This window comes from Cervus elaphus, chromosome 14, assembly GCF_910594005.1.
Source record: "Cervus elaphus chromosome 14, mCerEla1.1, whole genome shotgun sequence".
In the NCBI taxonomy this organism is placed as follows: domain Eukaryota; kingdom Metazoa; phylum Chordata; class Mammalia; order Artiodactyla; family Cervidae; genus Cervus; species Cervus elaphus.
Genome location: NC_057828.1, coordinates 45,640,708 through 45,664,777, shown reverse-complemented (window position 1 = coordinate 45,664,777; position 24,070 = coordinate 45,640,708). Strand labels below are relative to the sequence as shown.

Below are 24,070 nucleotides of genomic sequence, written 5' to 3'. Positions count from 1 at the left end.
AAGGAAGATAACCGCCTATTTATTGAGACCACTAGCACTGGATTTATTGGTATATTATTTGCAGCTGACCCAGCAATCCATGCATTTGAAGGAGATCTCTTGGTTATTAATGTGTGTGTCCGGGCTCAGTCGTGTCCAACTTTGCAACCCCACAGACTGGAGCCCGCCAAGCTCCTCTGTCCATGGCTTTCTCAGAGGAGGATATTGGAGTGGATTGCTATTTCTTTCTTAAGGGGATCTTCCCAACCCAAGGATCTAACCGGTGTCTCCTGTGTCTCCTGCATTGCTGGAGGAGTCTTTACCACTGAGCCACCTGGGAAAAGCATATTAACATGTAGGCAGAGAAAAAAGTGTAGCTCTGATCCCGGTGTGGGGTACGTCCACTTTGGAGTTAAAGCAGAAGAGGACAGAGGCCCAGGAGCGCGTGGACAAGAGGCTGGAAGTGGAGCGGATTTCCAGGAGGCCTGTGCCCAGCGCTTCCCGCACGGCCCCTCCCGGCTCTGTCCCCTCGCATCCCGCCCTGTCCGCCTCCCCGGCCAGACATCGGCCTCCCTGGCCAGACATCGGCCTCCCAGTCCCTGCCGCCCCTGTCGGTGCCATCCCCAGCCCCGCCATGCCTTCCGACCTCAGCGGCACCTGGAACCTGCTCAGCAGCGACAACGTCGAGGGCTACATGCGGGCCCTAGGTAGGCGGAAGGGGCAGTGCGGGGGGGCCTCTGATTCTGGCCGCGCGTCTGGTTCGGGGCGGAGGCGGCCGGGCAGGCCTGCTGGTCCGTCTTCCTGCGTCCCCTCACCTGCATCCGTGCGTCCCTGGAGTCTTACTACGGGTTCGCCAGGTCCCCCACTTCCCCACCCTCATCTATCCTCCGTCCCCCGGAACGTCTGTCTGACTGTCGTTGGTCTTCCACCTCCGACCGTCTGCTAGTCCTTCAGTCCAGCCTCCTGTCCCCCCAGCCTTCGGTTTCCCGCATTCCCCTGTTCTCCACCCGTCTGACGGTCTCCTGGTCCCTCCCATCCTTCCTCTCCCTGTCGGCCATTCTGTCTGTGCTCCCGTCTGTCCGCCGGTGCCCGGTCCACGCGGCCAAAGCTCTTGTCCCATTGCGGACTTCCTAGCAGGCGGGGGCGACGGTGGCGTGGGCCACCTCGCAGGGAGAGTCGGGGACACGATGGGGTTGCCCATGGGTGTCGGGGAGGCGCCCGACCCGAAGCCCCTCTCCCGGAGATCCTCGCCCCGCGGCCGCTTTAACGCGGGTCTCTGGGCGACGGGTTCAGGGAATCCTCGAGTCCAGGGGAGGTCCCGGCCCGCAGCATCAGCGCCCCCTGGAGATGCTCCGGGACGCAGATTCCGGGGCCCCGGAGGACCGTCGGGAGCTGGGCCTCCGGCCCCACCCTCGCCCCACGGCGGCTCTAGTGCGGGTTAGAGTTCTGGAGACACGTTTGACATCTTTAGTTTTCTGGTCTCCTCTTCTCATCGAGGGGCGGGGGTTAAGAAACCCAGACCCTTTAGAGGCCGCTACCCCCTCACCCCCCACCCCGGGGCCCAATTCCAGTCAGGAGGACTGTGGGTCGGTGCTTGGAGGGTTTGCTTCCACTTTCCCCTGCCGGGCAGGGAGGAAGAAATACGGGAGGGGCCTCGGGGGGTGTAGGCGGGCGGCGGGGTCCTCAGAGTTTCTTTCCTGCAGTGACGGTAGAATGCCTCCCTTTGATACTGATGCTCAGTTCCTTCTGCCGGTAATTTAATTCTTCAGCGTTGGTGGTTCTGAGCACCTGCTCATGCCAGCGCTTCTGACTAAATAACAGCAATCAGAGGCACCTTTTTGTGTTGCTGTTGTTAAGTAGGAGTTCATTTGAAGCTGGCAGCATACCTCAAGCCAGGACTAGCCATGTTTCTAATGTTCAACCGACACAAGTGGAAGTTGGCTACCCTACCAGCCAGCAGACCTTGCGAAGGCTATCAGAATGGTGAAAGGAGTAGTGCATCTTCCTTGAACTTTATATTTTTATTTGGCTGCGCTGGGTCTTAGTTGCAAGATGTGAGCTCTTTAGTTACAGCATGCAAACTCTTAGTTGGGGCAGGTGGGACGTGTTCCCTGACCAAGGATGGATCCCAGACCCCCTGCATTGGGAGCATGGAGTCTTAGACACTGGCTCACCAGTGAAGTCCCTGATCAGGGTCACTTTTGATCGGGCCAGAGCTTCTGGAAGTCTTGGGGACTGGGGGCTGCTCTGGCTCCTCTTCTGCATTATCTGACCTGGCCTTGGGTTTCTCCACCTGCAAATTGAGAGCAGGGGTCCTTTTTCTTTCTTTTTTTTTTAATCACGCTAAAAAAATAAATAAATAACATAAAATCAGATATTTTAGCCATTTTGGAATGTACCATTCTGGGCTTCCCAGGTGGCTCAGTGGTAAAGAATCAGCCTGCCAACACGGAAGATGCAGGTTTGATCCCTGGGTTGGGAACATCCCCCAGAGAAGGAAATGACAACCCACTCCAGTGTTATTGCCTGGAGAACCCCATGGACAGAGGAGCCTGGCAGGCTACAGTCTGTGGGGTTGCAAAGAGTCAGACATGACTGAGTGACTAAACAGCAATTCTAAGGTTCCAGTGTGTCTGTAAGATCTCCCAACCTATGGTAGGATTTTACCCTCCCTTTCTCACACTAAGCAGGGAGGCCTGAAACAAGCTAAATCAGATTCATACTGACAGAAACCTTATAGGCAAGGGAAAAAATGTTAGTTCTCTACCTTTCTTAGTTTCATTGGTTGGGACCCTGTAAATTATACTAAGAGACAGAGTAACAAGACAACAAACAGAAGCTTGTTAACACATGCATGGTGAATACACTCAGGAGCATTCAGTGATGAGTATCTTAGAGTGGTTAGAACCTGAGCTTGGGGAACTTCCCTGGTGGGCCAGTGGTTGAGATTCGACTTCCAATGCAGGGGGCATGGGTTTGATCCCTGGTTGGGGAACTAAGATCCCACACGCCACCAGATGTGGCCAAAAATTTTTTAAAAAGAAGAAAGAAAAAGAAAAAAAAAGGAAGTTATATGGCACCTGAGCAAAGAGTAATAATTCTGTAGAGAAGTGACAAGATAAAGAAAAAGGCTTTAAGATTCCAGGAGTGACAAATTGTGGGAAGATAAACACATGCAGGAACTAATGGTAAATAAGAATGAGTAAAGTTTATTATGTAAATTCTCCTGGTGCCATCTCTAGGCTGATAGGAGTTCAGAGTTGTGTCCCTAGTTTCTGTCCAACCTGATACAGGGAGAGCAGGGGACACATTTACAAAATTATGTCCTGCTCTGGGGGAGGGCAGGGCTTTTCTGCTTTCCCATGGCCTTCATTTCAAAATGAAGTATGACAAGTGGCATATTTTGGGGTGGCATCTTCTGCTACCCTTAATCTGAATCTCATTTCCTCTCTGTTTCTAATTCATAATAAGGAATTAATGATTATTTTTCGTAAAGGTAGTAAGCCCTGACAATTTACTTATCACCTCACCCTCAAATTAGTGGGGACATGTGATCATAAGTGCTTTCTTTTTCTGCTTGTTTGTGGTTTTTTGGTGGGGGAGGTTGTTTTTGGTCACAACCCATGGCATGTGGGATCTTGGTTCCCAATCCAGGGATCAAACCTGTGCCCCTGCATTGGGAGTTTATGGGTTGTTAATCACTGGACTGCCAGGGAAGTCCTCACAAGTGCTTTCTTCCCTGGTTTCTCCAGCTAGCATCTGATGTCTTTGTGGAGGATAAGTGTTAGAGATCAGGGCATGGCTTTGAATTTTGCCTTGCAGTGCTTTCTTTTTAGTCATTCCCATGGCTTTTAGAGCAAATTTCTTAGAGAAGAAAACAAGGAATGGAGTCAGGGTGAATGTTTCAAGTGTGTGAAACATCTTTTGTTAGGCCTGTTGAGTATCACAAAGCAGCCTTCTGAGTGTTATGAACAGTGTTTTTCAAATGTGTATTCATGAAATCCTTCACCTTTCCCCAATACTGTCTTACTTTTCTGTTAGTTATGCTGTGACTCCTTGTTTGAGACTTCTTTTTTCATGATTTCGGTAAAAGTTTACCCATTATTTATGAGATCCTAGAGGCTAACAGAGGCTCTATTTATTTATATTGTGTGCATTCATGCTAAGTCACTTCAGTTGTGTCTAACTCTTTGTAACCCCATGGACTGTAGCCTGCCAGGCTCCTCTGTCCATGGGATTCTCCAGGCAAGAATATTGGAGGGTTGCCATTTCCTTTTCCAGGGGATCTTCCCAATCAGGGATTGAACCATCAAACCTGTGTCTCCTGCACTGGAAGGCAGACTCTTTACCACTGTACCACCTGGGAAGCCCTTATTTACATTATTAGCTGTATTCATTTATCATCCAACCCATTTCACAAAGGATTAAACCAAATAGTATTAAATCGATATCCTGCCTTACAGCTCCTATTTTTTAAAAATTTTAATTTTGTTTATTTATTTTGGCTGTACTGTATGACCTGTGGGGGCTTAGCTCCCCAACCAGGGATTGAATCTGTGCTCCTTGCAATGGCAGCATGGAGTCTTAACCACTGGACCACCTGGGAAGTCCCACAACTCCTTTTTTAATGTTTGGTTCTGGTTCCAGAAAGATACTGGATCCAGACAACACATTAACTCTTATTTGCAGTCTGTTTCCCAAAAGAAATATAAGTGTGCTAGGGATTTCTGGAATCCAAAGAGGTTCCAAATAGGAACTGGTTCCAAATAGGAAAAGGAGTACCTCAAGGCTATATATTGTCACCCTGCTTATTTAACTTATATGCAGAGTACATCATGAGAAATGCTGGGCTGGAAGAAGCACAAGCTGGAACCAAGATTGCTGGGAGAAATATCAATATCCTCAGATATGCAGACGACACCACCCTTATGTCAGAAAGTGAAGAGGAACTAAAAAGCCTCTTGATGAAAGTGAAGGAGGAGAGTGAAAAAGTTGGATTAAAGCTCAACATTCAGAAAACCAAGATCATGGCATCTGGTCCCATCACTTCATGGGAAATAGATGGGGAAACAGTGGAAACAGTGTCAGACTTTATTTTTAGGGGCTCAAAAATCACTTCAATGGTGATTGCAGCCATGAAATTAAAAGATGTTTACTCCTTAGAAGGAAAGTTATGACCAACCTAGACGGCATATTTAAAAGCAGAGACATTACTTTGTCAACAAAGGTCCATCTAGTCAAGGCTATGGTTTTTCCAGTGGTCATGTATGGATGTGATAGTTGGACGGTGAAGAAAGCTGAGCACCGAAGAATTGATGTTTTTGAATTGTGGTGTTGGAGAAGACTCTTGAGAATCCCTTGGACTGCAAGGAAATCCAATCAGTCCATCCTAAAGGAGATCAGTCCTGGGTGTTCATTGGAAGGACTGATGTTGAAGCTGAAACTCTAATACTTTGGCCACCTCATGCGAACAGTTGACTCATTGGAAAAGACCCTGATGCTGGGAGGGATTGGGGGCAGGAGGAGAAGGGGACGACAGAGGATGAGATTGCTGGTTGGCATCACCGACTTGATGGACACGAGTTTGGGTAGACTCTGGGAGTTGGTGATGGACAGGGAGGCCTGGCGTGCTGCAATTCATGGGGTCACAAAGAGTGAGACACGACTGAGCGACTGAACTGAACTGAGGGATTTCTGGAATAGAGAGGCTAGTTAGTATAGCAGAGCACCAAAATGGAAACCCAGAACTAGCCATTGATTGTTGGTAATAGAATCAAAGCTATACAGCCTCTGAATTCTGTTAAATTCCCTATTTGTTAGAGGTGGTGGGATGAGATTTTATATTCTAAGAGTGTCTAAAATACAAACCAAGAGATCTCAAATTCACCTCTTTGTGGGCATACAGCCAAGAGAAACAACCTAGCCAAATATCAGGAGAAGAAAGGATTTATAGTTACTTAAAGCAAATAAGGACAACAGTGCAGATCTTTCTCAAAGCAGTGTCTTCTTGAATGGCAAAATTGGGGAATTTTTAAGCTATTCACATAGGGGCTTGAGCAGAGGAGATTCCAGAAAGAATTGGGGCAGAGGCCAAGCTTTCAGTTCAGTTCAATTCAGTCACTCAGTGGTGTCCCACTCTTTGTGACCCCATGGACTGCAACATGGCAGGGTTCCCTGTCCATCACCAACTCTCAGAGCTTGCTCAAATTCATGTTCATCGAGTAGGTGATGCCATCCAACCATCTCATCCTCTGTCATCCCCTTATCCTCCTGCCTTCAATTTTCCCCAGCATCAGGGTCTTTTCCAGTGAGTCACTTCTTTCCATCAGGTAGCCAAAGTATTGGAGCTTCAGCTTCAGCATCAGTCCTTCCAATGAATATGTAGGACTGATTTTCTTTAGGATTGACTGGTTGGATCTCCTTGCAGTCCAAGGACTCTCAAGAGTCTTCTCCAACACCTCAGTTCAAAAGCATCAATTCTTTGGCACTCAGCTTTCTTTATAGTCCAACTCTCACATCCATATATGACTACTGGAAAACCATAGCTTTGACTAGATAGACCTTGGTTGGCAAAGTAACGTCTTTGCTTCTTAATATGCTATCTAGGTTGGTCACAGCTTTTCTTCAAAGGAACAAGCATCTTTTAATTTCATGGCTGCAGTCACCATCTGCAGTGATTTTGGAGTCCAAGAAAATAAAGTCTGTCACTGTGTCCATTGTTTTGCCATCTATTTGCCATGAAGTGATGGGACCAGATGCCATGATCTTAGTTTTTTGACTGTTGAGTTTTAAGCCAGCTTTTTCATTCTTCTCTTTCACTTTCATCAAGAGGCTCTTTAGTTCTTCTTCACTTTCTTCCATAAGGGTGGTGTCATGTGCATATCTGAGGTTATTGATATTTCTCCCAGCAGTCTTGATTCTAGCTTGTACTTCATCCAGCCTGACATTCTGAATGATGTACTCCACATATAAGTTAAAAAAGTAGGGTGACAATATACAACCTTTATGAATTCCTTTCCCAATTTGGAACCAGTTTGTTGTTCCATGTCTGATGCTTGATGAAGCATCCATGTTGCTTCTTGACCTGCATACAGATTTCCCAGGAGGCAGGTAAGGTGGTCTGGTATTCCCATCTCTTTCAGAATTTTTCACATTTTTTTGTGATCCACATAGTTAAAAGGCTTTAGTGTAGTCAATGAAGCAGAAGTAGATGTTTTTCTGGAATTCTCTTGCTTTTTCGATGATCCAATAGATGTTGGCAATTTGATCTCTTGTTCCTCTGCCTTTTCTTTTCTTTTTTTTTCCTCTGCCTTTTCTAAATCCAGCTTGAACATCTGAAAGTTCTCAGTTCATGTACTGCTGAGGTCTCCCTTGGAGAATTTTGAGCATTACTTTGCTAGCATGTGAGATGAGTGCAATTGTGCAGTAGTTTTAACATTCTTTAGCATTGCCTTTCCTTGGGATTGGAATGAAAACTGACCTTTTTCAGTCCTGGGGCCACTGCTGAATTTTCCAAATTTGCTGGCATATTGAGTGCATCACTTTAACAGCATCATCTTTTAGGATCTGAAATAGCTCTGCTGGAACTTCATCACCTCCACTAGCTTTGTTCGTAGTGATGCTTCCTAAGGCCCACTTGACTTCGCACTCCAGGATATCTGGCTCTAGGTGTGGAATCACACCATCATGGTTATCTGGGTCATTAAGGTCTTTTTTGCATAGTTCTGTGTTTTCTTGCCACCTCTTCTTAATATCTTCTGCTTCTGTTAGGCCCATACCATTTCTGTCCTTTAATGTGCCCATCTTTGCATAAAATGTTCCCTTGATATCTCTAATTTTCTTGAAGAGATCTCTAGTCTTTCTCATTCTGTTTTCCTCTATTTCTTTTCATTTTTCACTTAGGAAGGCTTTCCTATCTCTCCTTGCTATTATTTGGAACTCTGCATTCAGATGAATATATCTTTCCTTTTCTCCTTTGCCTTCTCTTCTCTTCTCAGCTATTTGTAAGGCCTCCTCAGACAACCACTTTGCCTTTTGCATTTCTTTTTCTTGGGGATGGACTTGATCACTGCCTCCTGTACAATGTCACAAACCTCCGTCCATAGTTCTTCAGGCACTCTATCAAATCTAATCCCTTGAAACTATTTGTCACTTCCACTGTATAATTATAAGGGATTTGATTTAGGTCATACCTGAATGGTCTAGTGGTTTTCCCTTCTTTCCTCAATTTCAGTCTGAATTTGTCAATAAGGAGTTCATGATCTGAGCCACAGTCAGCTCCTGGTCTTGTTTTTGCTGACTGTATAGAGCTTCTCCATCTTCAGCTGCAAAGAATATAATCAATCTGATTTCAGTATTGACTATCTGGTGATGTCCATGTGTAGAGTCGACTCTTGTATTGTTGGAAGAGGGTGTTGGCTATGACCAGTGCATTCTCTCAACAAAACTCTGTTAGACTGTGCCCTGCTTCATTTTGTATTCTAAGGTCAAACTTGCCTGTTATTCCATGTACTCTTGACTTCCTATTTTTGCATTCCTCTGTCCCCTGTGATGAAAAGGACATCTTTTTTTGGTGTTAGTTCTAGAAGATCTTGTAGGTCTTCATAGAACTGTTCAACTTCAGCTTCTTTGACATTAGTGGTTGGGGCATAGACTTGGATTACTGTGATACTGAATGGTTTTGCCTTGGAAATGAACAGAGATCATCCTGTCATTTTTGAGGTTGCACCCAAGTACTGCATTTCAGACTCTTTTATTGACTATGAGGGCTACTCCATTTCTTCTAAGGGATTCTAAGCCACAGAAGTAGATATGATGGCCATCTGAATTAAATTTGCTCATTCCAGTCCATTTTAGTTCACTGATTCCTAAAATGTCGATGTTCACTCTTGCCATCTCCTGTTTGACCACTTCCAATTGACCTTGATTCATGGACCTACCATTTCAGGTTCCTATGCAATATTGTTCTTTATAGCATTGGACTTTACTTCCATCACCAGTCACATCCCCAACTGGGCATTGTTTTCACTTTGGCTCCATGTCTTCATTCTTTCTGGAGTTATTTTTCCACTCTTCTCCAGTAGCATATTGAGCACTTACCGACCTGGGGAGTTCATCTTTCAGTGTCATATCTTTTTGCCTTTTCATACTGTTTATGGTATTCTCAAGGCAAGAATACTGAAGTGGTTTTCCATGCCCTTCTCCAGTGGGCCACGTTTTGTTAGAACTCTTTATTATGACCCGTCCATCTTGAGTGGCCCTACCTGACATGGCTCATAATTTCATTGAATCAGAAGTGACTTAGTATGCACACATATACACAGTGTGGTGGGGAGGGCGGTAGAGGGGGAGGCCTAAAGGCAAACATTTTTTATATTTAAATTTCTCTTGTCTTGCCATAAACTATGAATTTTATTTTACAATAGTGAGACCAAGTAAATTGAAACATCAGAGTTTGGAGCAGAGAAAACTTTATTGCAGTGCCAAGCAAGGAGAATGGGTCGCTCATGCTCAAAACCCTGAACTTACTGATGATTTCCAGTCGCTCAATCGTATCTGACTTTTTACAACTCCATGGACTGTAGTCCACCAGGCTCCTCTATCCACAGGATTCTCCAGGCAAGAATACTAGAGTGAGTTGCCAGGCCCTCCAGGGAATCTTCCCAACCAAGAATTGAACCCAGGTTTCCCGTACTGCAGGCGAATTCTTTACTGTCTGAGCCACCAGGGAAGCTGAATGAAGTCTATTTTCTACAAAAAAAGAAAGGAAAGACACAGAAGAGATTTGCAATGAGGCGGGCCCCACAGAGTTTGTTTCAATGTGTCCCAGCCAGCATCCCTTCTGAGGGGGGAAATAACTCCTTTTTCAAGTAGAGCTGATTCAGCAGATCCAACAATATTGCTCGCTCCTAGCTTCTGCCAAATTGAAGGGAGAAGAAAGGCAACTTGTCCTTTGGACACTGAAGAACGTTTGTTTGGGTTCTATAGTCTGGAGGAGCTAGCTGCACTCAACTTTCTTTATGGTCCAGCTCTCATATCCATGGGCTTCCCTGGTAACTCAGCTGGTAAAGACTCCACCTGCAATGCAGGAGACACAGTTCGATCCCTGGGTCAGGACGATTGCCTGGGGAAGGGATATACTACACACTGCAGTATTCTTTGCCTTCCCTGATGGATCATATGGTAAAGAATCAGCCTGCAACACAGGAGACCTGGGTTCAATCCCTGAGTTGGAAAGATCCCCTGGAGAAGGGCAAGGCAACCCACTCCAGTATTCTTGCCTGAAGAATCCCCATGGTCAGAGAAGCCTGGCGAGCTGTATATAGTCTATGGGGTCACAAAGAGTCAGACACGATGGGTAACTAAGCATAGTACATTCATACATGACTAATGGAAAAAGCATAGCTTTGACTATACGGACCTTTGTCAGCAAAGTGAGGTCTCTGCTTTTTAAGATGCTGTCTAGGTTTGTCTTTCAAGGAACAAACATTTTTTAATTTCATGACTGCAGTCACTGTCCTCAGTGATTTTGGAGCCCAAGAGAATAAAATCTGCCACTGTTTCCATTTTTCTCCCAATCTATTTATTATGAAGTGATGGGACCAGATGCCATGATCTTAGTTTTCTGAATGTTGAATTTCAAGCCAGCTTTTTCACTCTGTTCTTTCACCTTCATCAAGATGTTCTTTAGTTCCTCTTCACTTTCCGCCATTAGGTCAATATCATCTGTATATCTGAGGTTGTTGATACTTTCCTGGCAATCTTGATTCCAGCTTGTGATTCATCCACCCTGGCATTTCACATGATGTACTCTGCATATAAGTTAAATAAGCAGGGTGACAATATACCAAAAATGACATTATTTCATTCTAAGAAAGGCTTTCTTTCTTTTTTCTTTTTTCAGGCAGCCAGCTTTTTAAAAAGTATTTATATATTTATGGCTACACTGGGTCTTTGTTATCATACATGGACTTTCTCTAGTTAGTTGCAGAGAGCACAGGTGTGAGGGGGAGGTTACTCTCTAGTGGCAGTGTGTGGGCTTCTCATTGCAGTGGCTTCTCTTGTTGGGGAACATGGGCTCTAGGGCACACGAACTTCAGTAGTTGCTCCACATGGGCTAGTAGTAGAGGCACAGTGGCTTAGTTGTCCTGTGGCATGTGGGATCTTCCTGGACCATGGATCAGACTTGTGTCCTCTGCATTGCAAAACAGCTTCATGACCACTGGACCACCAGGGAAGCAAAAAAAAAAAAAAAAAAACCAAAAAAGCTTAAGAAAGCTTTCTTAAGACAAGGACATTCACACTATCATTGAGCTTAGAAATGAGTAGAACTGGAAGCTCCCTGGTGGTCCAGTGGTTAAGACTCAGCACTTTCACTGCTGAGTGCCCAGGGTTCAATCCTAGGTTCGGGGGAACTAAGAACCTGCAAGCTGTGTGGTGCAGCAAAAAAAATACATTAAAAAGAAAAAAATGGGTAGGGGCTAATGCGATGCTCATGGAGCGCTATGCAGGGCTTGGCTACATCTTCTAGGCTGGAAATGGAGATGTGAGGCACCCAGCCCTGAAAATCACAGCTAGCTCTGAGGGCCAGTCATGTCGGGAAAAAATGAATCTATTAGGCAAACAAGTTAAAACAGGGGTCGATTTTGGGACCATGTTATCTGCAATGAAGTACATAAATCTCTGAAATGATTCCTGAAACTTCATTCTACATGAACAGGACATTCCCTAAATAGGAGAACCATGTCCCGTGACTCATAGGAATGTTCAGGATGACAAGCCAGCAGTTGTGGCTGCCTGCCAATGAGATCATGTCACCTGCTCTAAATATTCCAGTGGCTCCCATCCAACTCCATCATGCTCTGAATTAAAGCCCGATGGTCCCTTATGCTACCCCGAATCTCATCTCTAGGTCCTCCCCTCCTCCCCATTCTCCCTCATTCTTCTCCAGCCACCCCAAGGCTCCTGGAGGTTCCTGAGACCATTTGACATGCACTTCCTGAGAGTCCTAGTGAGCTCTGTCATACACTTGCTGTTGCTGGTCAGTTGCTAAGTAGTGTCCGACTCTGTGACCCCTCTGACTTTAGCACACTAGACTCCATGGGGGTCTCCAGGCCAGAATACTAGAGTGGGTTGCCATTTCCTTCTCCAGTCCTACACTTCTTTCCCCCCAAGATCTGCACAGCTCACATCACCTCCCTCAGCTCTGGCTAAAATTGCACTTTGCTTCCTGGTGGCTCAGCTGATAAAGAATCTGCCTGCAATGTGGGAGACCTGGGTTCAATCCTGGGGTTGGGAAGATCCCCTGGAGAAGGGAACCCACTCCAGTATTCTGGCCTGGAGAATTCCATGGACTGTATAGTCCATGCAGTCACAAAGAGTCAGACATGACTGAAGGACTTTCCTTTCACTTTTCCTCTATTTAAAATAGCAACCTTGGGACTTCCCTGCTGGTCTAGTGGCTAAGACTCTGCACTGTCAATGCAGGGGGCACTGGTTCAATCCCTGGTCAGGGAAATAGAGTTCATATGCTGCAACTAAGAGTTGCATGCCACAGTTAAACATTACACATACCACAATGAAGACTGAATCCCACCTGTTGCTAACTAAGACTCAAGGCAGCCAAATAAATAAATATTAAAGCAAATAAACAAAATAAGCAGCCTTTACCTCTAGTTCATAGTTCGTTCAAAGCCACTAAATGGGAACTGTCTATACCAAAACCCTGAGAAACACTAACCATCAGATGCAATAATTTTGAGGACAGCTGCCAAATCCTTAGCTTTTGCGTCTCAAGTAAATGTTGAAATGCCTTTTCTTTCTAAAAAATTATTTTTAAGATATTGACTTTGCCACTCGTAAGATAGCCAAGATGCTGAAGCCACAGAAAGTGATTGAGCAGAATGGGGATTCTTTTACCATCCACACGAACAGCACCTTCAGGAACTATGTTGTGAAATTTAAAGTCGGAGAAGAATTTGATGAGGATAACAAAGGCGTGGATAACAGAAAATGCAAGGTAAAAATTATTTATTTAGTTTTGGCTGTGCTGGGTCTTTGTTGCCTTGTCGGCTGTTTTATCTAGCTGTGGCGCAACTCTACTCTCTAGTTTTGGTGCAAAGCCTTTTCATTGAGGTGGATTCTCTTTTTATTTATTTATTTATTTTTTTACAGGATAACTTGCTTTTTCTTTTTTTTTTTTTCTTTTTTTTTGGGGGGTGGGGTTTGGAGGTGGATTCTCTTGTTGCAGAGCACAGGTTCTAAGGCACATGCTCAGTAGTTGTGGCTCTCAGTCTCTAGAGCACAGGCTCAATAGTTGTGGTTCATGGGCTTAGTTGCTCTGAGGCATATGGGATCTTCCCTGATCAGAGATCGAATCTGTGTCTCCTGCATTGGCAAGTGGAGTCTTTACCACTGAGCCAACATGGAAGCCCGCAAGGCAAAAATTAAAGTCATGACATAGACTTTTAGTTTTGCAAGGTCCTTGACACCTTCTCTAGTCATATCTGAGGATGCTGCCAGAGCAAATCAGTATTTTCTCCCATCCCTCATGCAGAGCTTGGTCACCTGGGACAATGACAGACTCACCTGTGTGCAGAAGGGGGAAAAGAAGAACAGAGGCTGGACCCATTGGATTGAAGGGGACCAACTCCACCTGGTACTGGCCCTATTTTGTTCCTCTATTTTTTTAATTGAAATAGTTGACTTACAATGTGTGAATCTCTGCTGTACAATACTGTGGCTCAGTTATACATACATTCATGTGTGCATGTGGGCTAAGTTGCTTTAGTCGTGTCCGAGTCTGTGCGACCCTAGAGACTGTAGTTCACCAGGCTCCTCTGTCCATGGGATTCTCTAGGCAAGAATACTGGAGTGGCTTGCCATGCCCTCCTCCAGACAGACAGACAGACAGATATATATATATATATATACACACATATATATATATGTATGTGTATGTATACACACATTCTTTTTATGTTTTTTTCCATTATGGTTTATGCCAGGACATTGAATGTAGTTCCCTGTACTATACGGTAGGACATTGTTGTCAATACACTCTATACATAATAGTTTGCATCTATTAACACCAAACTACCAGTCCATTCCTCCTCCATCCCCACCCCCACCCTGTTAGTGATCACAAGTCTGTTTTCTGTTTGTAAGTCTATTTGTACCTCATTGATAAGTTCATTTGTGTCGTATTTTAGATTCCATATATAAATGACATCAATTGACATTTGTCTTTCTCTTTCTGACTTACTTCATTCAGTAGGATAATCTCTAGTTGAATCCGTCTTGCTGCAAATGGCATTATTTTGTTCTTTATTATGGCTGAGTAGTATTCCATTGTGTATATATACTACATCTTCTTTATCTGTACATCTCTCAATGGACATATAGAATGTTTCCATGTCTTGACTATTGTGAATAGTGCTGCTATGAACATAGGGGTGCATGTATCTCTTTGAATTATAGTATTATCTGGATATATTCCCAACAGTGGGATTGCTGGATCATATGGTAATTCTATTTCTGGTTTTCTTTTTTTTTTTTTTTTTTTTAGTTCTACCACTTTATTGCTACCAACCCATTTCCCTCCACCCTTGTGCACACATGCTCAGTCATGTAATCCCATGGACTTCAGCCCGCCAGACTCCTCTGTCCATGGACCTTTCCAGGCAAGAATACTGGAGTGGGTTGCCATTTCCTTCTCCAGGGTATTTCTGGTTTTCTAAGGAACCTCCATACTGTTTTCCATAGTGGCTGCACAAATGTACATTCCCACCAACAGTGTAGTAAGGTTCCTTTTTCTTCACACCCTCTCCAGCATTTGTTATTTGTAGACTTTTTATTGATGGCCATTTTTACTTTTGTGAGGTGGTACTTCATGTAGTTTTGATTTGCATTTCTCTAATAATTAGCAATGTTGAGCATGTTTTCATGTGCCTATTGGTCATTTGTATGTCTTTGTTGAAGAAATATCTATTTAGGTGTTCTGCCCATTTTCAGGTTGGGTTGTTTGTTTTGTTGCTGTTAAATGTTCTTATTTTTTAAATGAGGTTAGGAAACCGTAAACAGCAATCCTACCATCCCATCCCAACTGTTTTCAATTTGATGCCTTAGCTTCCAGCCTGTGAGAGTATTCTGACTTTTCATTTAATAGAAAAACATATCCTAACTTTCTAACAATTTTCCTGTTGTATTCATTTTGTGTTAGTTGAATCCATATAAATAAGGTAGCCAACCAGCTGTGTACTATTCTGTCAGACTCATGAACTCTCATTTTAGTAAAATGTTTTCTTAATTGCAATGTCCAGAAATGTTTTTCAGAGTGTTTTCTGCTGTCTCTTAAATTCACATAAATAGAGCTTTTTGCATCCATGCATTTATTTCCTTAGGAAGAATTTACAGAGGGGATCAGTGTTGTCCCAGACATCATTGCTTCTTGCTACTTTGTTGCCTTATTCACTTCCAAAAGGGGTATATCAATTTCTTAAGCCACCAGCACTCCAAGACTATACAAGTTATAGGCCAACCTAATCAATAATTTCTAAATATAATCTATAAAGTATAAGATTGTGCATAAAGGCTTAATTATGGCTTTTAAAATGAGAATTCCTTCTTGCCATATATGTGTATTACAATGGCTTACATTTTCGAATGATGACTTTATGTGCAATTACTTAGTTAAATCCTTTGAGGGCATTTTCTGACTTAGTCTTCAAACCAATCCTATTGGTGACAGGGACACTATTTTTTTCCCATTTACGAATGACGAGATTGAGGTTTAGAAATTCCCCAAGATGCAGAGTGAAGATTCAAATCTAGGTCTGACGAGAATGTGTGCTTTCAACTCTATGCCTTTTTGGTCCCAATGTACATGTGAAACCTAGGTCAGTTCCATGAAAACAAAATTAGAGCGCTCAAAGTGTGGGTGGTCTCTGAGGTGGTGGTCTTTGATGACGAAGGCATTGAAGATACTTCGATTCTTAGGTGGACAAATCTCACACTCTTCTGGCAATAAAAACAAAATTAAGAAACTTACCACCACAAAAATGTAGTATGAAACTACACAGGAAATACAAATGTGTTTGAGAATGAAGATTATGTGGCTATAAGAAGTAATGTTCAAAGTGCTGCATCCTTCTCTGGCATGTCCAAGGACTCTGCCCAAGCGGAGGGCAGATGGACCCTTGGTCTAAGGATATTCTCGGGATGATTCTTATTGTTGCTGTTGTTCAGTCGCTCAGTCGTGTCCGACTCTTTGCAACCCCATGGACTGCAGCACACCAGGCTCCCCTGTCCTTCACCATCTCCCGGAGTTTGCTCAAACTCATGTCCATTGAGACGGTGATGCCATCCAGCCATCCCATCCTGTGTTGTCCCCTTCTCCTCCTACCTTCAATCTTTCCCAACATCAGGGGCTTTTTCAGCGAGTTGGCTCTTCCCACTGGGTGGCCAAAGTATTGGAGCTTTAGCTTCAGCATCAGTCGTTCCAATGAATATTCACAATTGATTTCCCTTAGGATTGACTGGTTTGATTTCCTTGCTGTCCAAGGGACTCTTAAGAGTCTTCTCCAACACCACAGTTCAAAAGCATCAATTTTTCAGTGCTCAGCCTTCTTTATGGTCCAACTCTGACATCTGTACATGACTACTGGAAAAACCAAAGCTTTGACTATATGGACATTTATCAGCAAAGTAACATCTCTGCTTTTTAATATGCTGTCTAGGTTGGTCATAGCTTTTCCTCCAAGGAGCAAGCATCTTTTAATTTCATGACTGTAGTCACCATCTGCAGTGATTTTGGAGTCCAAGAAAATAAAGTCTGTCACTGTTTTCATTGTTTCCCCACCTATTTGCCAAGAAGTGATGGGACCAGATGCCATGATCTTAGTTTTTTGACTGTTGAGTTTTAAGCTAGATTTTTCAACTCTCATCTTTCACCTTCATCAAGAGGCTTATGATTTTTACAAGCTGTGATATAATGAAAACCAATGAATATTTGGCCTTTGTACCTGGTTCTTAAAACCCCTGGAATCTCCAGAGTAACGAGAGTGTCTTCTGTATGCTAATGAGATGAATGGTGGCTGGGGACCCTAGAGAGCTTCAAGATGTGGGCTGGTCTGAAGAAAGATCAAGGGAGGATTAGAAGGTTGGAACATTCAGCCCAGCCTCTGAACTCAGGTGAGGGGAGAGGGATTAGAGATTGACCATTACCTTAAGCAATCATGCCTATGTAATGAAACCTCCATAAAAACCTTTACATCAATGAGTTCATGGATCATGGAGAAAGCAAGGGATGTTCCAGGAAAACATTTACTTCTGCTTCATTGACTACACAAAAGACTTTGACTGTGTGGATCACAATAAACTGTGGAAAATTCTTAAAGAGACTGGAGTACCAGACCACCTTACCTGTCTCCTGAGAGACCTGTATGTGGGTCAAGAAGCAACAGTTAGAACCTCACTCAGAATAACTGACTAGTTCAAAATTGGGAAAGGAGTATGAAAAGGTTGTATATTGTCACCCTGCTTATTTAACTTCTATGCAGAGTACATCATGTGAACTGCTGGGCTGGACGAATCACAAGCTGGAATCAAGTTTGCTGGCAGAAATTATCAACAACCTCAGATATGCAGATGACACCACCCTTATGGCAGAAAGTGAAGAGGAACTAAAGGGTCTCTTGATGAGGGTGCAAGAGGAGAGTGAAAAGCTTGCTTGAAACTCAATATTCAAAAAACTAAGATCATGACATCTGGTCCCATCACTTCATGGCAAATAGAAGGGGAAAAACTGGAAGCAGTGACAAATTTTATTTTCTTGGGCTCCAAAATCACTGTGGCTGCTGACTGCAGGCATGAAATTAAAAGACGTTTGCTCCTTGGAAGTAAAGCTATGACAAACCTGTGTGTGTGTGTGCATGCTCAGTCACTCAGTTATGTCTGACTCCATGGACTGGACCTTGGGCTCCTCTGACCATGGAATTTTCCAGATAAGAATACAGGAGTGGGTTGCCATCTCCTACTCTAGGGGATCTTCTGGGCCCAGTGTTCAAACCCACATCTGCTGCATCTCCTGCATTGGCAGGTGGATTCTTCACCACTGTGCCCACCTGGGAAGCCCCATGACAAACCTGGACAGTGTACCAAAAAGCAGAGACATCTCTTTGCCAACAAAGATGTGCATAGTCAAAGCTATGATTTTTCCAATCGTCATGTGTGGATGTGAGAGTTGGACCCACAAAGACTGAACACTGAAGAACTGATGCTTTTGAATTGCTGTGCTAGAGAAGACTCTTGAGAGTCTGTTGGACTGAAAGAAGGTAAAACCAGTCAATCCTAAAGGAAATCAACCCTGAATATTCATTGGAAGTACTGTTGCTAAAGCTGAAGCTCCAATACTTTGGCCACCTGATGTGAAGAGCTGACTCATTGGAAAAGCCCCTGATGCTGGGAAAGATTGAATGCAAATGGAGAAGGGGACAACAGAGGATGAGATGGTTAGATAGCATCACTAACTCAATGAACATGAATTTGAGCAAAATTAGGGAGATAGCGGAGGACAGAGGAGCCAGGTGTGCTATAGTCCATGGAGTCACAAAGTTGGACGTGACTTAGCAACTGAACAACAACAAAGGGGTTCAGAGAACTTTCTGGTTGGTGAGGACATAGAAGTGCTGGAAGGGAGCTCTGCTAGATTAGTCATGGAAGCTCTTTATGCCCCACTCGCACCCGCACCACAATACCTTCTCCTATGCCTCTCTTCCATTTGGCTGTTCCTGAGTTGCATTCTTTATAATAAACCTGTAAGTATAAGCAAAAAGTGTTTCTGTGAGCCATTCTAGCAAAGTATTGAACCTGAGAAGGGAGTTGTGGGAATCCCCGATATGGGATGATCAGTCAGATGTATGGGTGACTTGTGATTGATGTCTGAAGTAGGTGCAATCTTATGAGACTAAGCCCTTGACCTGTGGGGTCTACACTAGCTCTGATCCTTAGTGTCCAAACTAAATTGTTGGCTGTCCAATTTGTTATAAGAGGGTTGGAGATGTGGGATTGGAAAAGACACCATGTACCTGGTGTCAAAAGTATGACTAATAATAACAGCTGCTGCTGCTGTTCAGTTGCTCAGTCATGTCTGAATCTTTGCTACTCTTTGGACTGAAGCTCACCAGGCTCCTCTGCCTATGGGATTCTCCACGCAAGAATACTGGAGTGGGTTGCTATGTTCTTCTCCAGGGGATCTTCCTGACCCAGGGATCGAACCTGAGTGTTCTGTGTCTCCAGCATTACAGGTGGATTCTTTACCTGCTGAGCCATCGGGAAAGCCCCATTAATAATAGACTATATGCCAATTCATCTCTGTTCTCCCTTCCTCCCTGTCCCTAGGAACTGTTCTGTGAAGGCCAAGTGTGCAAGCAGACATTCCAGAGAGCTTGATCTGTACCCAACAGCAGAGTCCACATGTGGGGACAGCTTGATGAATTATATTCCAGAATGAACAGGACAGGAATGATCTGTCAGGGTTTGGTGGATGGGGCCTTGTGATCAAAGAGACATCACACAGCCTATACCAGAAGCCATTTGGATTGTGAGAAAAATTCTCAGCTTCAATAAACCTGTCCAATGCTTTTGACTTTTTCCTTCTAACTTTAACGTATCTCTTTATTTTCAGAAATATTTGGAAGCCTTCTAGGCACACCATTGACACATCAATGATGAACAGGTTGCAATTCCCACCTTCCAAGGGGTGGGCAAGTGGTGGTAGGGGCCTGGGGTATTTCTGGAAGTGATCTTTAAGCTGGGACCTGAAGCAAATGTAAGCAGGAAGTATCAGGAAGCACTCTAGTCAAAAGTTGGAGGAATGTTTGAAGAACTGAAAAGATTGCTTTATCTGTAGCTTAGGGTGTGTTGGGTGGGATAGGGTGGGGAGAGATGGCAGGGGTAACTGACATGACAGTCAGTGGCTCTACCGTGAAGTATCTTGAATGCTAGGGTAAAGAGGTGAGATTTTTGTCCCTAAAGTAATAGGAAGATGGCAACCTGTATTAAGCAGATATGTACAACCAGGTTGGCTCACAGAAAGTAACTCTGGGGGCTTCTATGGTAGTCCATGGTTAAAAACTCACCTTCCAATGCAGAGGATGCAGGTTCAATCCCTGGTCAGGGAACTAAAATCCCATGTGTCCCAACTAAAGAGAAGCCCATGCACTGCAACTGAAACCGGTTGCAGCCAAAAATAAATATATGCCTTAAAAATAAAATAAATTCTGACTGCTGAGGGAAGAAAGCATTGTAGGTGGAGGATGCAATTCAAGAGGCAGTTTAGAAAACCCAACAGAAATCAGAGTGTAAGCTGACATTGTTCAGGATCACCCAGAGCCCAGGTCTGAAAAATAGAGAAGTAGACTCCTGGGGCTTGGAGAGAAGTAACAAGGTATTTAGGAGGCAGAATCTATAATCCAAGGAGATGGATGTGATGGAGGGATGCTGGCTAGGGGAAGAATCAAGGAGGTGCCCTGTTTTGGATCAGGCAGTTATAGGAAGGTTGAGTCCCATCAAAAAAAAAAAAATAATAACAGGACTTCTCTGGTGGGTCAGTGGTAAAGAATCCACCTGCCAAGTGTCAACTTAAAAAAGATGTACAACTTGAGAGTTGTGAGTTAAGTTTTATTTGAGGCAAAATGAGGACTGCAACCCAGGAGGCAGCATCTCAGATAGCTCTGAGAGACTACTCCCAAGCAGCAGTGGGGGAAAGTCAATATATAAGATTTTGGTGAAGGGGGAGTTCAATACCATGAAGCACTCAATTTACAAAAGGTTTTTTGTTAGTCATGAGGGTCTGATGTCACCAAGAAGGGATTTAGTGCTTCTCTGGATATGAGGAGATGCAAGATTGAAATAATAAATTCTGTTCCTAAAAACATCCAACTATCTAAAGACCTGTCCCACCAGATTCCCTGGAGCACAGAGTGCCTCACTCCACTGTGAACTCCCTCGGAGATTGTTGAAGGTCAACAGCTATAGCAGCATGGGGTTCAGTCTCCATAGAGGCAGATGGCAAATGCCTTTGTTGTTCAGTCATTGGCAATGCTCTTGGTAAGTGCCAGTTTGTAGTTGAGACAATGCAGAAGGTTCGATCTCTGATCTGGGAAGATCCCACATGCCACGAGCAACTAAACCCATACACCACAACTATTGAACCTATGCTCTAGAGCCCATGAGCTGCAACAACTGAAACCTGAGCACCCTAGAGCCCATGCTCCACAACGAGAGAGGCCACTGCAGTGACAAGCCCGCACACGGCAACTAGAAAGTAGCTTCCCACTCTCTGCAACTAGAGAAAAGCTCAAGCAGCAATGAAGACTCAGCATAGCCAAAAATAAATAAATAAAACTTTGAAGAAAGAAGATGGTATGAGCAGAAGTGAAGTCAGAACTTCAGTTTCTGAGGTGCTTGTGCCCAGTGAGAGCCAGGCTGCCAGGAGACAATGAACAGAAGACTCCAGAGACATGAACAAGTTGTTGATAGCTTATGGTGAATGGTGTTGGATTCGTAATCTCCAAAGAAGATTTAACTTCGGGACCAGGGACCAGGCCTGATGACTCAAGAGCTTTTGTATAGCAGAGTTTTATTAAAGTTAAAAGGGACAGAGAAAGCTTCTGACATAGACATCCGAAGGGGGACGGAGAATGCCCCCCTCACTAGTGTTAGCCAGGGAGTTGTATCCTTTTTAATTAATTATTACAATAAATCAAAAAAATGTCTCAAGTTTGTGAAAATTTTATCAGACCCACTCCCACAACTTACATTTTAGGATAACAGGATTAGAATTTAACAATAGAAAGATCCTACCAGACCCACTCCCATAATATACAGTCTAAGATATCAGGATTAGTCAGAAGGTTTTCAGGAAGGAAAAACTGTCCTCAAGCTTATACACTTCTTATATAATCCCTAGTATAGAGTTTAAACTGAGTTGTTTGTTGTGTAATCATCAGCTCTGGGCTTAAAGAAAAAAACGTTTTATGTGACTAAGACTAAGGAATGTAGAGGGGAAAAAAAAGTTTGTTCTTTCCTCCTCCTTGAGAACCCCAGATCCCTCTCTCCTCAGGGACCCCCGGACTTCTTATCAACCTGCCTAGGAATTGACTTTCTCATTGTGAAGCATATAAACTATGCATATGGATGATAAATATAAACTATGCAATGTCTGGGACATTGTATTTAAAGAGAGAAACCTGAGGTACAAATCTCACAGTCCTGGAGAAGTAAGATGGCATCAAGGAAGCGAAGGAAGGAAATATTTCAGGGTTGAGGAGTGTTGAGCATTTGCTGAGATGCCCAAGGTATCCATAAGGTGAGACAGAGGATTTTTCCATGTGGGTGAGGATGGTTTAACAGTGCAACTGGTCCTGAAGATGCACACGAAGGGTTATGGAACCAGGGGAGGTGAAGGGGTACAGACAGTGAGAAGCCGAAGGAATGTGGTGGTAGGACTTCCCTGGTGGTCCTGTGGTTAAGAATCCACCTGCTAATGCAGAAGACAGGAGTTCGGTCCCTGGGCCAGGAAGGTCCCACATACCCTAGGGCAACTAAGCCACAACAACTCTAGAGCCTGTGCTCTGCAACAAGAGAAGCCACTGCAATGAGAAGCTTGCATATTGCAACTAGAGAGTAGTTCCTACTTGCTGCATCTAGAGAAAGCCCGCTTGCAGCAATGAAGACCGAGCACAGTCATAAATAAATAAGTAATAAAAATGGTTAAAAAATAAAAAAGAAGGAAGGTGGTGGTAGTGTCAGGGAATCTTAGCGGGGAGCAACTTGGTAAGATGGGTAGAACTGATGGACCATAGAGCCCCTGCCAGATAAGGCAAGTCAGGGAAGGGTTACAGGTATGACTTGGCAGTCACTGCGTGCTAGGCTCTAAGCTGGGCTTTAGGGATTCCATGCACAACAGCAGAGGAAAGGTCTGGGCCTCTGAGGAGCTTACAGTCCGCTGGTGATGACAGAAACTTATAGGAAGTTAAAGTCTGAGTATCAGGTACAACTCTTGTTTTAAGTGTGGATGAAAAATATGGCCTGCCATTTCAGTAAACCAAGGATATTCCAGCCATCAAGCCATCAGCCACTACAGCTGCCCCCAACTGTACACCCTGAGGGGACTAATTAAAGAAAAAAAAATTTAACTAACAATAATCTTTTGATGTCCTGACTACCTGGTTTGCAAAAACTACTATACATCCTGGCTCCCACTTTACTTCCTCAGAGAAGTCTCTCAGAGCTGAGAGGTGGTGTCCCCGGCTAAGTCCTTGGTAAGTTTGCCAAATAAAACATAATTCTCAAGTTTTAGGTTGTGCATTTCAGTTTACATGAATAACAGACACCAAGTTGTTAGTTTGACTTTAGAAGCAGCGAGCTTGCAGCCAAATGAAGTCAGAAGAAAATTGTAGATTCAATTAGATATTGTGATCCCACCATATAGAAAGAACATGAGATTTTTTTGTTCACATGCTAAGTTGCGTTGGACTCTTTGCCACCCCATAGGTTACACACCAGGCTTTTCTGTCCTTCACTATCTCCTGCAGTTTGTTCAAACTCATGTCCATTGAGTCAGTGAGGCAATCCAGCCATTTCATCCACTCTTGTCCCCTTCTCCTCCTGCCCTCAATCTTTCCGAGCATCAGGGTTTTTCCAATGAGTCAGTTCCTCCCATCAGGTGGCCAAAGTGTTGGAGCTTCAGTTTCAACATCAGTTCTTCCAATGAATATTCAGGGTTGATCTCGTTTAGGATTGACTGGTTTAATCTCCTCGCTGTCCAAGGGACTCTCAAGAGTCTTCACCAGCACCACAATTAAAAAACATCAATTCTTTGGCACTCAGCCTACTTTATGGTCCAACTTTCAAATCTGTACATGACTACTGGAAAAATTATAGTTTTGACTATACAGACCTTTGTTTCCAAAGTAATGTCTTGGCTTTTTAATACACTGTCTTTTGTCATAGCTTTTCTTCCAAGTAGCAAACACTTTTAATTTCATGACTGCAGTCTCTGTCCGCAGTGATTTTGGACCCCAAGATG

At 43.9% G+C, this 24,070-nt stretch overlaps 1 protein-coding gene across 1 annotated transcript; it reads left to right on the top strand.

Moving 5' to 3' along the window:
• Window positions 1–487: 487 nt before the first annotated feature.
• On the top strand, window positions 488–19,638 carry RBP7 (retinol binding protein 7). The gene is made up of 4 exons (XM_043923736.1): window positions 488–686; window positions 12,819–12,997; window positions 13,535–13,636; window positions 19,378–19,638. The coding sequence occupies exons 1-4, from the start codon at window positions 614–616 to the stop codon at window positions 19,426–19,428; spliced, it is 405 nt and encodes a 134-aa protein (XP_043779671.1). The 5' UTR covers window positions 488–613; the 3' UTR covers window positions 19,429–19,638.
• Window positions 19,639–24,070: the final 4,432 nt, after the last annotated feature.